The sequence below is a fragment of the Scyliorhinus canicula genome, chromosome 9 (assembly GCF_902713615.1).
Source record: "Scyliorhinus canicula chromosome 9, sScyCan1.1, whole genome shotgun sequence".
NCBI lineage: Eukaryota > Metazoa > Chordata > Chondrichthyes > Carcharhiniformes > Scyliorhinidae > Scyliorhinus > Scyliorhinus canicula.
Genome location: NC_052154.1, coordinates 60,910,701 through 60,926,521, shown reverse-complemented (window position 1 = coordinate 60,926,521; position 15,821 = coordinate 60,910,701). Strand labels below are relative to the sequence as shown.

General features: G+C 48.0%; 1 protein-coding gene across 4 annotated transcripts in view; it reads left to right on the top strand.

Moving 5' to 3' along the window:
• Window positions 1-15,821, top strand: part of dpep2 (dipeptidase 2) — an 82,984-nt gene that overhangs the window by 37,757 nt on the left and 29,406 nt on the right. For 3 of the 4 annotated variants that reach the window (XM_038806751.1, XM_038806753.1, XM_038806752.1), the window contains exons 7-8: window positions 13,611-13,787; window positions 15,287-15,371. In XM_038806751.1, coding sequence (XP_038662679.1) covers window positions 13,611-13,787; window positions 15,287-15,371 — 262 coding nt within the window. The remainder of the gene's footprint in view (window positions 1-13,610; window positions 13,788-15,286; window positions 15,372-15,821) is intronic. The other variant, XM_038806754.1, reaches the window with a different exon arrangement.

Below are 15,821 nucleotides of genomic sequence, written 5' to 3'. Positions count from 1 at the left end.
ACCGGCCGTGTCCACAAATCGGACATTTCCTTTCAGGGGATCATGCCAGAGGTTTGGAGGTCTTGTGGCGCAGTGGGCAGCGTCTCTGCCTCTGAACCAGAAGTTTCGGGTTCGAGTCCCATCCCAGGAAGTGATGGCCAAGGAAGGTGCATTCATAACGCAGCCAAAAAGGCTGAGTGTCAACCTGCAAATCTTTCCAACATGCTAATGGCTGGTAAGAGTGAGAGATACATCTGGTCAGCCATGCATGATGAGGAGTGGCATCCCTCAAGCTATAAACCTATAAGCTAGCAACCTGTTCCAGGTTAAACTAGTTATGGAAACAGATGAAAGTCTGCCTTCTGCACCACTAGGTGTGGGAAAGGAAACAAACAAAGCACGCAATTTATATGAGTGAAAAACCTTACTGGGTTGGATTTTGCGGCCTACCTTGCCACATGTAGATTCTGGCAGCGGAGGTGGCCTGCCTGCCTTTGGCCAGTGGCGAAAGCTTCTGGTGCCACCAATTTCTATGGGTCTTGAGTCCCCTACACCTGACACTGCCGGAGAATGTGCCATGGGGGGGGGGGGGGGGGGGGGGGGGGGGGGTCACCCCTCGGCGGGATCAGAAGAGCCAATCGGCCGAAAGGGCTGGAAAATTTAGACCTCTCTTATTCAGAGATTTGCTGCATCAGAAACGTAGTGTCCCGAGAAGTTACTCATCTCGTGTGGCTGATGTTGTAAGTGGCTTTGTGACCCTTGACCCTCCCCCCACCCGACCCAGGTCGGAAAAGTTTGGGGAGTTGCTGCATTGCTTTGCGCGCCTGTCACTTCCTGTGATCTGAGTGCGTTGAAGATGTGGCAGAGACGATTGAGCTCATCCACGAAGACCATAAAACCTTTGCAGATTCCAGTAAGGTAGAATATTTAGCTGTACTTGCGACCAGAACCTATGCCTATTCTTACTACAGTGCGGAGCTTTGAGGCTACTAAGGCCACTCAAATAGAAGCACACCGGCATAAATTCAACCATTGCATTTCATTCCTAAAAACCTGTATTTTCTCTGGACACTGGTTGCCTTTTTGAAGTTAATGTAAAGAAAGTTATTGAAGCGTACTTTACAATCTTGTGTAAAGAAAACCAAAAACTTTTCAGTTTCAATTGTTTTTAACATCATTTCATTTTGATTGATCTTTTCTCATTTAAATCAGGACGCACTGGTGGAGGGAAGTGGGGGAGGCAGAATGAGTTATTAACTTCGATATATATGAAGTGAATAAACATCAGCAGAGACACGGTCATTACCCCAAAGTGCTTTCAAAGCAGTCATATAATTTGGTTTTCATGTGTGACTTATTGGCTGAATTCAGGGGTTCCAATTTTTGGAGAAACCAGCACGGAGTTGATCTCAAAGTTGCAACTTTTGAGACCATCTGGCCGGGATTCTCCCCAATCCGGCGGGGTGGGCCGTACCGACACCAAAGAGTGGCGTGAACCACTCTGGCGTGGCCACCCAGAAGGTGCGGAATCCTCCGCACTTCCAGGGTCTAGGCCGGCGCTGGAGTGGTTGGCGCCGAAGGACTTCCGCCGGCCGGCGTCAGTTGGCACATGCGCAGAATCGCTGGCGTAATTCCTGCGCATGCGCAGAACCGCTGGCGTGATTCCTGCGCATGCGCAGAACCGCTGGCGTGATTCCTGCGCATGCGCAGAACCGCTGGCGTGATTCCTGCGCATGCGCAGAACCACTGGCGTGATTCCTGCGCATGCGCAGAACCGCTGGCGTGATTCCTGCGCATGCGCAGAACCGCTGGCGTGATTCCTGCGCATGCGCAGAACCGCTGGTGTGATTCCTGCACATGCGCAGAACCGCTGGTGTGATTCCTGCGCATGCGCAGAACCGCTGGTGTGATTCCTGCGCATGTGCAGAACCGCTGGCGTGATTCCTGCGCATGCGCAGAACCGCTGGTGTGATTCCTGCACATGCGCAGAACCACTGGTGTGATTCCTGCGCATGCGCAGGGGGATTCTTCTCTGCGCCGGCCATCGCGGTACTTTACAGAGGCCGGCGCGGAGGGAATGAGTGCCCCCACAGTACAAGCCCGCCCGCAGATCAGTGGGCCCCGATCGCGGGACAGGCCACGGTGAGGCCCCCCTCCCCTGCCCCCCCCTTCCCCCAGGGCCGGATACCCCCTGCACTCCCCCGAGGACTCTGCAGGCCGCCCTCAGAGCCAGGTCCCACCGGTATGGACCTTGTCTATTTTACACCGGCAGGACCGGCCGCAAACGGGCAACCACTCGGCCCATTGGGGCCCCGGGGAGGAAGGGGGGGGCACTGCCAATGGCCCCCGACCGCGCAGCGCGATCCCCGCCCCTGCACAACCGGCACTGGAGAATCCGGCGTTGGAGCGGCGGGGCAGGATTCATGCCCCCTCCCCCCCCCCCCTCCCCCCGGCGAATCTCCGACCCGGCGGAGGGGTCGGAGAATCCTGTCCTCTACCTGGACAATCATTTTTTTTTGCCACCATATTTCTTGCAATGTACATCAGCAGTAGGGAAAGTTCACCGGGAGGATACAACATGAATCTAAAGTACTGATGCAGAAGTGCCGTCTCCATTTCCGACAGATCCCACTTTTGCCATCAGGGAAAAAGTGTGGAGCGTGAATCATACAGGGGGGAGACCTGAACTCAACAGGACCATTTAAAATAAGTTGTGACTTCAAACAGACTCCATTTTCACTGTTTTACGGGCCTTATCCCACAGTGTGGCAGTCACAAATTTATGGAGGAGGCAGGAACATTTGTGAAGGGCGGATAAGGTCTGTTTTAGTGTCATGGTCTGAAGTAATTTAAATCTCCAGCCTTTTAAAAATGAAAAAGAAAACAGTCTGCAGTTGTCTGTTAGACTAAAACACAGATAGTTCCTGAAGTGCATTGATTGACAAGCCATCTGGTGTAGCTTACAAAAATCCCATTAACCATCTGTTCCTGCAGTTTCAATAGACACCGTTGTTGATATTTTCTAAGGGCTGTTCACAGAATCATAGACGCTTAACTTCCTGGCTTGCTGGCATTGGATTTTCAGGGGATACACCCAAAATGCACTGGGAATCCCTCCCAGGTAGTTTATCTGGCAATGGGCCAGAAGTGCTAGCTTCCCCAGGAAAATTGCACTGGGAACCATCCAACAAAGCAATTAAATCACTAACTTCAGATGGTTTTGCCAGTCTTACACACATAGACACTAGAAGAAATAAAAGCACTTCTAACTTTAGCGGAACTGTTTTAAAGACCGACACCAAGCCCTGGTGTGGACAGCCTCCAAACCCCTCAGGGAATCCCCCACATCATTCCCCAGCTAAGCCCACCCTACCCCCCACACCCACAGAATTCCCAACCTCCCATCTCAAACTAACTACCCGACCAGACCCGATCCGACCTCCCCCTGCAACCCGAAGACACCCAGCCCCGCGGACCCGATTCACCAGATATGTTTGACTCCACCCCCCGATGTTCGGCCCCCCCGCTCCCCCCACACCATGTCCAAATCCCTACCCTCAGGCATCCCATTCATTTACCTTGGGGACTTACTGTCTCCCTGGCCTGCTATTTTCAATGGCTTGTTTACAGGAGGGGTGGGAAAACTATGGCCCGCGGGCCGCATGCGGCCCACCAAAGGTCTTTATGCGGCCCACTAAGTCATTAAAAAAACATTTTTTAAAAAACATTAAAAAAAATTTTTTAATTATTTTTTTTAAGGTTAATGGGGGGGGGGGCTGTTGGGTTACTTACTGGTATAGGGTGGATACGTTGACTTGAGTAGGGTGATCATTGCTTGGCACAACGTCGAGGGCCGAAGGGCCTGTTCTGTGCTGTACTGTTCTATGTTCTATATGAGGCGCCCAGAATCATAACCGGGTGAAGTAATTATTTTACTTAATATACTATGCGGCCCTTTAAAATTGTGAATTTCTGAATGTGGCCCTTGCACGGAAAAGTTTGCCCACCCCTGGTTACAGTCACCTGCTTAATGGCAGTTAGTGCTGTAAAAAAGGGGACATCCTCCTGTACTCTGCTACTTTTCCACTTGTTGCTGGAACCAGGAATGCGCTGAGCTGCCAGAATCTCACTCAGCCTGTGTCAGGAAGGTTGGGTAAAACAGGCATTTAGTAATTTACTAGAATCACAGAACGCTTGCAGCTATTTTGGCCTGTTGTATCTTCACTGGCTCACTGACTGAGCAATTTATCTCGTGCCATTCCCCACCTTCTTCCCATCACCCTGCACATTCTTCCTTTTAAGGTTTAAGGTAGCAGACTAATTCCCTTTTGAATATTTATATTAAATCTGCCTCCACCACACTCCCAGGCAGCGCATTCCAGATCTTAACCACAGTGAAAAAGCTTAATCTCCTCTCGCTTTTGCTTCCTTTGCCAATTACTTTAAATCTGTGCCCTTTCATTGTCAACCCTTTCATGATTGGGAATAGTTTCTACCTACCTACTCTGTTCAGACCCCTCAAGATTTTGAATACCTCGAGGGGCGGGATTCTCTAATAATGGGGCTATACACCCACTCCAGCATCAAAACATGGGCGTTTCACTCTGAACTTTCCTGAAGAAAGTCCAGAGTGATCCTTCCACCTGAAGGGGGCTAGCAGGGCCCCGGAGTACTCCAGGCAGCTCTGCCTGGCAACAAGGGGCCCTGCACTTCCGGTCAGGAGTCCGCGGAAGCGCACGGCGCTGGCCTTTGGCGGCCGCCCCGGGCGACATGGCGCACTCTCAATGCGGAGCGGCCCCAAAAGTATAGGCCCCCCCGAGATCGTGCGCCCCCGCGAATCGGTGGCCCCCGATTGCTAGCCTGGCCGCCCCTGAGGGACCCCCCACGGTGAAGGGTTACCCGCCCGCCCCCCCCCCCCCTCCCCCAACCAGGGTGGATGCCGGCTGAGTCTGCAGCTGCCGCCGACCGTTCCCGCCAGACAATACGTGGTTAGAACCATGCTGTCGGGAACTCGGCCACTTTTCTTCGGTGAATGGCGGGGGTGGGGGCCTCTATCAATGGTCCCTTACCCGCGCCGCATAGACCACGCACGATTCGAAGCGATTCTCCGGGGACCGGAGAACCGTGAGAGGGGCATTGTGCCAGATTTCGGCGTCAACGCCCATTCCCCTCCCCCGCGCCGATTGCGATTTTGGCGCAGAGACTCAGAGAATCCCCGATTGTATTTTGTTCTCGCAGGAAAACAGTCCTAATTTCTCCAATCTAACTTTATAACTGAAGTTCCTCATCACTGGAAACATTCCTATGATTCCTTACTGCACTCTTTGCAATGCCTCCATTCCTAAAGTTCGGTTCCCAAAACTGGACACAATATGCCAGCTGAGGCCAAATCAGGATTTTACATAAGTTCAACATAACGTCCTTGCTCTTGAACTCCATGCCATTATTAAGAAAGCCTAGGGTACCATATGCTTAATTAATTGTTCTCTCAACCTGTCCTGCCACCTTCGATGATTTGTGCACATTTAGCACATTTATATCTAGGTCTCTGCTTTTTTAAATTCACTTCAGGGTTGTGGGCGTTGCTGGCTAGGCCATCATTTATTGCCCATCCCTAGTTGCCCATGAGAAGGTGGTTGTGGGTTGCCTTCTTGAACCCCTACCATCCCTGTGGTGTAGGGTCACCAACAGTGTTCAGGAGAGTGTTCCAAGATTTTTACCAAGCGACACTGAAGGAACGGTGAAATATTTCCAGGTCAGGATGGGGAGTGGCTTGGAGGGGAACCTCCAGGTGGTGGTGTTCCCATGTATCAAATTCTAGGTGGTAGTTGGTCGTGGGTTTGGAAGGTGCATCGTGAGTTTCTCCAGTGCATCTTGTGGATTTCTCCCTTCTGAATCAATTCTCTGATTTGTAATCCACTGCCTAGCTAGCCAGTTTGTGGAGTGGTGTGGTCACAATGGTTAGCACTGCTACCTCACAGGGCCAGGGACCTGGGTTCGATTCTGGCCTTGGATGACAGCCTGTATGGAGTTTGCACATTCTCTCCATGTCTGTGTGTGTTTCCTCCAGGTGCTCCGGTTTCCTCGCACAGTACAAGGATGTGCAGGTTGGGTGGATTGACCATGATTGATGCGTGGGGTTACAGGGATAGAGGGGAGTAGTGGACCTAGGTAGAGTGTTCATTCGGAGGGTCAGTGCAGACTCAATGGCTTCCTTCCGCAGTGTAGGGATTTTGTGTCGGAATTCTATGGAGAGTTCAATCACTCCCCAACAGCAATAGCTAAACCCCCCTGCGAAGATATTGGTCTCAGCTATTTCTTAATACCACATGGAATTAATCAAGTTGATTGAAGACTGGCATTTGTGATGCTGGGTACTAAGGTGGATCATCCACTCTGCACTTCTGACTGAAGATGGCTGCAAATGCTTCAGCCTTGTTTTTCTTTTGTAAAACTCTCGCAAAATCGACTTCGACGGACTGGACACTGTGTCTAGATGGCTGAGAAGCATTTCCCCCAACAAGTCCTCTTTTCTCAACTGTAAAATGGCCAACCTTACAGGGGAGGATGAAGGAAACACTTCAAAGACATTCTGAAGCTCTCCTTGAAGTGTGAGAGTATTGATATTAATGACAGGCAGGAGCTTGCTACCAAATGGCGACAACTTGTCCGTCAAGCTGCATCGCGCCTTGAGTCACAATGTCATAATGAGGGGACAGAACAGTGGCAGAGAAGAAAAGAAAAGAAAGAGAATCCTGCACTCCAGATCCCACTACCTCATAAGGTGTTTATGCCCCATGCGCCCAAAGATCTGAGGGTCAAAAATTAACCTGTTCACACACATGAAGACCCATGGCAGAAACCTTCGAGCCAGAGTAGGTGTCTTCCTCGAATTGAGGGTTTGCTGATGACGATAGTGACATGATGGGCTCTACCATCATTAAGGAATCGGGATGTTTGTGAAGCTTTCTCCTCTGATTACCTTTTTAATGGTCTTCCACTATTCACGACTGGTTATTCAGAACCTTGCTTATGTCACAGTATCTTCTCAACTATTCAAATAGTTCAGGCGCCAACATCCCCGTGACATTATCAAAAATAATGGACTTGATGTAATGTGAATGCTTAGCATATTTCTCGGAAATTCTTCTCCATTATTCTAGCTGTTCAATTGACATTTGCTCAGAAATGTCACTGCCCCTATTAAAATAGCAGAGAGAGGACTTTCAGAGAAATATGTACACCTTTATTTCACAGCCTGGTAACGGTACTATCTAGTATGCCTCAGACAGAGATAATAAGCATGGTTCCTCCTATTCATTATGCTCACCATTAGTCAAGAAGTACCAGACTGTCTCACTTGGAAAAATAAATGTTTTTCGTACAGACAGTCTGTGATTTATCTTGAAATATCCTGCTAGCCCCCTTCAGGTAGAAGACGTTCCAGAGAAATCATCACATCTTGCAGAACTGGTTTAACTCCCATTTACCTGGGCTGCCGGGTACAGCCCCGCCGGAGGAGTGTGCATTTATTTATTTGTGCAATTACTTTTTAAAGGAACGCCACGTTCAAGAAAAGTGTTTGGTGAAATAAACTCAAATTGGGAAGGAGGAGGAGGAGATCCAGATGGTATTTTTGTCACGGTGATGCCACCTCATTGACGGAATGATGTGAATCAGTGACATTTAACCAATTGCCCATCAGGGAATCAGCGGAGATGGTAAATTGGTGCCAAAGGAAGTGAAGGACTGAGACAGGGCAAACCCCAGGATTAGTGTTGTGTGCTGGGACTTGCTGCTTCTGTGATCTTCAATAAGTTATTGAAAGTTTTTAAGGGGCGGAATGTTCCGATTTTTTTTTTTGTCCCCAAAGTGTCAGCTCGGGCAGAAAAAGCAGAGTGCAGCCCACTGGCTGCGCTGCCGGCTTTTCCCGCCATATTTTCTGGCACGTTGGGGGGCAAAATAAGGTGAAGGGATTGGTCCCATGACATCATGCAGGCAGGGCAGGTGGCTTTTAAAAAGGGCGCCCCATTAGAAAGCATTGCAGGGAACCTGTCCCTCCCCAATTGAACCCCCACCAGCACTGCCTCTGTGGTAGTGCCAGGGGAAAGTGCCATGGGACAGGTAGAAGGGTGCTGCCCAGTATGAAACCCTCCCCACTGGGATCTCTATTCACCTTTGTGCCTCCGGCAGGCTCCATTTGCCAGGTGCACATTGTAGTGAATTTGTCGTGATCCATGTCAGCGTGAATGGACAGTCTAACGTGGGGGGAGTGGAGTGCAATCAGGCATAAAGACCTAATTTGCATATTTCATTACCTCATTGGTGGGGTTAGTGGGGCAGGGACAATCGAACAGGGAAATCCCGACGACGTAAAGGCCGATGTGGGTCTCCTGCATGATTCGCCAAAAACGTGGGCGCAAAATCCTGGCCAAGGGATAATTACTGCCCTTCCCATTCACAGTTATGACCTGCATGGCAGAAGAACTTCAAATAACAATGTAAATCACTCTGGCAAATCAATACCACTGACAGATATCAATCCTCTTTATGGGATCTGAGCACAATCAGAGTGTTGTCCATACTCAAATTACTGAAAGGTAACGGAAATAATACCATCTCAGTCACTGATTCTGGGTAAAGAGAGCTAAAGGAAGCATCACTGTAGCAGGTCAAGAGTGTTGCAAACATATTTCCACGTTAGATAATTCAATTGTTCCATGCTGCTTGCTGAATAATAATGTTGGTTGCAAACAATGTGGGAGTTCAGAGTTCATGCTATGTTTGGCAACCTGTTTAAAACTGAGCTGCTTCTCTGCCAGAGAACTTGTGTTTTCTTCCAGCCACTAGCCAATGATCTGAGGAGCCTGTGCACAACTGTGAAGACCTAGCAGCAACACTGTTAATAAGCAGCAATGCAATACTCAATGGCACACCTCCCATTTTCAATGTTTTTTTAAAATTAGCATTGTACACGGCATATATAATTTTATTCTTTCATGGGATGTGGGCATCGCTGGGCCTGCATTTATTGCCCTTCCTTAATTGCCCTTAAACAGTGTCCTGGTTGATGATTTCAGAGGGCAGTTAAGAGTCAGCCACCGTGCTATGGGCCTGGAGTCACATGTAGGCCAGACTGGGCAAGGATGGCAGATTTCCTTCCCCATTAGTGAACAAGATTGTTTTTTACGACAATCGATGATAGCTTCTTGGTCGCCATGACTGAGTCATGATAGATAATAAGGCATCACTGTAAAAACATCATTCCTGCTCTGCCTCTGTGGATCTCTCGGGTCCTTGGAGGGCAGAAAACAACTTTGCTCACCGTAGATGCTAGAAATCTAAAATTGTCCATTATTCCTAAAAGGGTGGATTTATACTGTGCAAACGGCGTGAGATGTCCGCCACCAAGGATCTCAGGTCTGAGTGCTTTTGTGTGCTCAGTAGTCTTGAGTTATATTGTCACTGTTCATTTCTACCTTCCTCACAAAAATAGCAGTATAAATGTGGCTGAGTTGCTTCAGGAGCACCTTAAAGGGAGAAAATAAATTGTGAATGGAAGAGGAAAGAGGAAACACTGTGACACACAGGTTACAGGAAATCTATTCCAGCAGCAATACCATTATAGTGGGAGCAATAGATCGTGTCTGCTACACACTGAGGTGCCTAGGCAGGAGGAAAACAGCTACAATCATGAACTGCAGCCTGACTGCTTTATCGAAACCCAAGTGGTAATCAGTATCATTAAACTTCACATTCACAGCAATACTACAAAATAGCCAGGTGGTATTTCTACGTTGCTACATTTCCACACTTCATTTTTTTATCATTCACTCATTAGCAATCCACACATTGTGCAAACTACCTGTCCATTTTGTAGCCTTGCTGTAAAGGGTAGGTTTAAAGGTTCGCTTTTAGTCCTGTAAATAAGTAAGTCGCCATAGTCCCAGATGACCATTGACTGCTTTTCCCTTCGAGGGGGGAGAGCTGACTGGTGGTAATTTAATGAGGATCACCACACCTCAGGCAAGAGGCAAGGTTGAGAAGACGGAGCCTTCATGGTCCCGTAGGCTGATTCTTGCTTCCTTACTGCCGAGCTCAAACTTTCTAAGTGTCATTTTCAGTACACACTTTAGGGCAAAGAAACACCAGATGTGTTTTCAGTAGCACGTACCTCAAGCTCAAAGCGATGAAATAGGGAAATTGAGTGGCAGTATCAATATTAATCAAGTAAACAAATTCAGTCTTTGTAATTGATACTCATACATAAAATTCCTGATGTGCAAACACCAGAATGCAATATAAAGGTTTTAATACTTTCTATATCTAAACACCCACCATGCTGAATATTAGTGCAGCTCTTTAGCATATTTGTGAAAACAGACAAGAGGAGTCCTCTCAGATCATCTTTTTGAGTGTCCACCCTGTCCCAAGCCAATTGTCCCCTTTTATCTTATACTTGATGTGGTTGGGTGAGCTCTGTTAAGCCTTTGCAAAACAAGCTGAGGAACTGCATGACAGTGATGACTGATATACTGCCGAGATGGGGAAATGTCTAGTTTCCTCCCAGTTCGTATCAGGAATTTACTAATGTGGAAAATGTCACATTTTGGATTCCAAAGCTAGACATTTTCCAGGATTCACTATCAGATAATCTAAAGGTGGGCCTCATGAGCTCGACAACCTGGAGTGCATAGCTAGGTAAAGGAAAGTGATTAAATGTAATCATTCTGGCCAGGTAAACAACAAATTTGGACACATTACTGCACTTTCTTTGAAGGCTACAGTGAAAGTCTGTGCAGTTAGCCTGTGGTTTGTCAGTTGCGAAATACCCTGTGGGCTTTTAAATCCTTTGTCCACTCACTCTAGTCTTGCAAAATCAAAATCAGAAATCTAAATTCATGCAAAGTTCATTATTGCAAAAGGCACAAAGCCATGTCTCACCGATTGGCAGGGCTGCGTACTGGTGCCCGACCGCAAATTTCCCCACAGCTAACTCCCGATCCTGGGTGAGCCATGACTTCTCTCCTGCTTTTTTATTTGCAACCCTGACCCTAATACGCTTTCTTGGCTCAGAATCTGTGTTTATTTCATAAGTTTGTCTTTGTTGGGAGCTCTTTGTTAGAGTCACAAAGTCGTGGGTTCCCGTCCCACTCCAGGTTTTGAGCACAAGAATCTAGACCGACACCCCAGGGCATTGCTGAGGGGGTGCTGCCCTGTTGCAGGTGCCACCTCTTGGGTGTGTTGTTAAAGGAGATCATGTCTTCCCTCTCAAGTAAGCATAAAGGGTCCTATGGCACTATTTTGATGAGCAGTGCGAGTGTCCTGGCAAATAGTTATCCCTCAGTCCTGTTGCGGGAGCTTGCTGTGTGTGAATTGGCAAATGTTCTACATTATAACAGTGATTGCACTTCAAAAGAACAGTGAGTGTGTAGCGCTTTGGGATGTCCTGACATCATGAATCGCGCCACATAAACGTAAGCCTTTTTCGGACAAGGACCTGTGCTATTTGCAGTGTGACGGGTGTCAGTTCGGAAGCTGGAAACTTCCTGTAGAGCTTTACTGTAGCAGAGGGGGGCAGCTCTATTAAACAAGGAGGGTGGAGGTGTGGAAAGGGAGAGTGGAATGGTGAGTGGAATGGAAGAGAGGAAAGGAGGGATAGGAAGAGGAAAATGGGGAGATGAGGAATGGAGGAGGGAAAGAAGTGTGGGAAAAGGGAAGGAAAATTTAAAAAAACATAAAGTTTGTCACCTCTGTAATTTTATTATAATCAGAAACTGTAAGATGAAAAAAACAATTATCTCAGCTCTAATTTACTCAGTCCTCGCAACTCTACCAATCCCATGGAGCTTGCAACCTTAGACCACATCTAAAGTAAAGCCAGGACGTCAGATAAGGTCCATTTCTTATCTTTGTCGCAGAAGTGTTATGAGCTGATATGGAGGTGTTAGCAGCTTAATAACAGCCTGTTTATATTTGTCTCGAAAGAAAGCACTCAGCATTAACTGAATGAGTCATGGATGGCAGCAAAAGGGCGTATAGTGACTGCTGCCCCACAAGTGATGTGGGTAAGTGCGGATGGTGCTGTTAATGGCATACGGACTGTCATATTTGTTTAAATTACCCTGACTCTGGTGGCAGGGGTTCAGGAAATAGGGCATGAAAGTTGGATTTACTGAAATCTGTCATCATTGTTACACTGCCGGGGGGGAGGGGGGGGGGGGGGGGGGGGGGGGGAGGGGGGGGGGGGGGGGGGGGGGGGGGGGGGGGGGGGGAGAGAACTCTCCTTGACGTATTAAATTTATTTACAAAAACAGGGAACTGGGTGACACGATGCATTCGGGGAGAAAGAACTTGCAAATATAACAGTATTCACAACTCCGAGACCTTCCTGAAGTGTCGTCACTGTTGTAATGAAGGAAACGCAGTAGAAAATTTATGCCGAGCAAACCCTCACAAACAACATAACAAGGGAACATGGCTAGTAGATCAGCGAGAGAAAAATATTGGCCAGGACACCAGGGAAAGCAAGGATAATGATAATAATCTTTATTAGTGTCACAAGTAGGCTTGCATTAACACTGCAATGAAGTTACTGTGAAAAGCCCCTAGTTGCTGCACTCCGGTGCCTGTCCGGGTACACTGAGGGAGAATTCAGAATGTCCAATTCACCTAACAAGCACGTCTTTCAATTCACCAGGATGTTGCCTGGGATGAAATGTTTCTGCGATGAGGAGAGACTGGATAGGTTGGGTTTGTTCTCCCTGGAGCCCAGGAGGCTGAGTGCCGATCTGATAGAGGTATACAAAGTTATGAGAGGCATAGATAGGGTAGACCGTGAGAAACCTTTCCCCCATGGCAGTGGTGTCCAAGACCAGAGGCCATAGATTTAAGGTGAGGAGTAAATGGTTAGAATTTCATCAGAGTTTCTCTCGCTTTGCTGCCGGAACTAATGGCACTTCTAAACACGGGATTTTATGATAACTCGCATGAATTGGGCTAGCTACTAGAACCAAGCCATTTTTTCTTCTGACTTTACGAAAGGCGACATGTTAGCATTGGGTGGAAGATGGTTAAGAGTCATGGTAGGCTCTTCTTGAAAATTGTTCCACTCAATATTTCACACCCAGCCGAGAGGATTAGACACTTGCACCTCAAAGAGGTTCAGATCCAGCCCAGGCACAGGCCATGTTTGGTGACTGTAAAATTTCTATATGAAATGAGTTTGGGTCATCTTGTCCAGTTCCTACTGGGAAAGAGCCTATCACACTGATTGGTAACTTTGTTCAGATAGGCGTAAAGATCATTGATGGGACAGCTATAAAACTGTCACATTGGAACAGTAAAGAGTGGCCACTTGAGTTGGGGCAGAGTTGTATGCTGCATCTGGCTGGGGTATATCTGGCCTGGGAACGCTTGATGCCCGAACTGGAAAGAGTTTCATTCTTGATCGCACTGGCTGCCTTGATGAACAATGAGAGAAAAAGTTAAAAGGCTAAAATGTTGAAAGCAATGCATTCCAAAAAAATCTAATTTCAGTTGTGCACTTTAATTGTAACATTAGTTTTACATGTGAACTTTCAATAAAAGGTACAGCACTAAACTTTGTCTCTGCAATGTTGAATTGTTAGGAGGTTGTGTTGGAGATGAACCGACTGGGAATGATAGTAGATCTTTCGCACACCGCCCATGGCACAGCTAAAGCTGTCCTTCAAATCTCCAAGGCACCGGTTATATTCAGCCATTCCTCTGCTTCTGCCATCTGCCAGCATCGCAGGAATGTTCCAGATAATCTTCTGAAGATGATTGTAAGCAATTTAAACTCAACTCTTGTCTGTGCTCCCATTGAGTTATTGTTGATAGAACACATTAAATTATAAATTACTGACCTATATCATAGCCTTCCAGGAGCAGTGGTGCTCAGTTACACAGCAGAAGCTACCATTGCGTGGCATCGGCAGGGATTAGAGTAAAAGATTATGTAACACGGAGGGTGGGAATCCCCTCAGAGCTTCTCCCACTCTACTGCTTGTAACTTTGACACGAGTGCAGCAAAATGTCTGTTTACACTGCTTAACGGATTTTATGTGCTTTTTGCACACTGGTAGGGGGAAGACCCCCTAAGATAGAACCCCATCCCCCTCTCTAAAGCACATCATGCCACACCCTCCCCAACACTACCTAGCCAATACCCCGGATTTAACTTGCTGTAGGATCCATTGCACCTTCTCCTTGGGCCTGCTTGCAGTCCTGGCAACACCCTCCACTGCGATCCTGGTGCTGCCAGCATGAGTGACTGACCGGCAGCTCCCAAAAGCGGGACGTCCTCCATCAGTGAAAGATAGAGGCCCCACTGACAACAGGCAATGTAGCCTGTATGCAGTGCTTTATAGCTGTGGAATAGGCTAGAGTGGAGCAAGTCGGTGAGCTATTCAATCCCCCCCCCCCTCATAATATGCAGCCCACAGAATCAAAGCAGCTCAGAAGATAGATATGCTGTCTATTGAGTCCATACCAGCTCTCTGTAGAGCAACCTGGTCAATCCCAATTCTCCTCTTCCCGTAGCCCCAAAAGATTGATTTGCTCAAATGCCTGTCTAATTTTCTTTCATCGTCTCTGCTCCCACCAATCACACAGGTTCCAAGTCACTTTCGCTCAACATATAAAAAGCTTCTGCCCACATCTCTCCTTATCTCTTGCCCAAAACCTTGAATCTGTGCCTGGGCATCATTCTGCCATCAGATAATGGGTTACAGCTTTTCTTTGAATAACGCTATCTAAACCTGTCGGCAGATCTTCCCTAAACTCCGAAGGGAACAACCTCAGCTTCTCCAACCTAATCCTATAGTTAAAATCCTTTATCCCTGGAACCGCCCTGATAAATCTCCTCCGCATATTCTGAAGGACCCTCACATCACCCCACAAAATACAGTCAGGTTTCAGTGACTTAGTGTCCCAATGTGCTGTGCCACAGAGGGGAAGAATATGCTTCTGCTCTGGCCACTTCCCTACACAGTGAGTTCCTGATCCCAGCTGTGCTATCAGAAGGAAAATGTTAAATGGAAGTCAATATATCCTTTAAAATGAGCAAAGAAGCACCCAAGGAATTATACATGGCTGCCCTTACGACATGTTAAAGTATTGGCAGAAGCCTGGACCTGGGTTATCAGTGCCATCTCTGAGCTGAAGACTGTGTAGAAGATCTGATGATTAGTTAGAAAATAACTGTAACTTTAAAAGTAAGGATGAAATAAGAAATCAAGTGTTCAGATCAGCTATAATTTTCTTTTCCACATTTATTTTTCAGAAAAGGAAAAAGGGCCTTGTGATGGTAAATTTCTACTGTGGTTTTGTGGCCTGTCAGAAAGTTTGCAATATTTCTAATGTTGCAGGTAACTAATTTAGACAGTTTACTGGGATAAAGAAATGGTGTTCCGTTGATCTGCCTCTCTGCCCTTTTAAAAGAGCTCAGGGGCGGGATTCTCCGGCCGCCCGCCGGGTCGGAGAATCGCCGGGGGGGGGGGGGGGTAGCGTGAATCCCGCCCCCGTCGGCTGCCGAATTCTTCGGAGCCGGAGATTTGGCGGGAGCGGGAATCATGCCGCGCAGGTCGACGGCCGCTCTAAGCGCCCCCCCCCCCCCCCCCCCGTCGATTCTCCAGCTCGCGATGGGCCGAAGTCCCGCTTATTCTATGCATGTCCTGCCGGCGTAGATTGGAGTAGGTCCCTTACTGGCGGGACCTGGCTGCGCGGGTGGGCTCTGGGGTCCTGGAGGGGGAGAGGAGGAGGGGGGAGGGGGGCCTCGGGGCAATCTGGCTCGGGGGGGTGCTCCCACGATGGCCTGG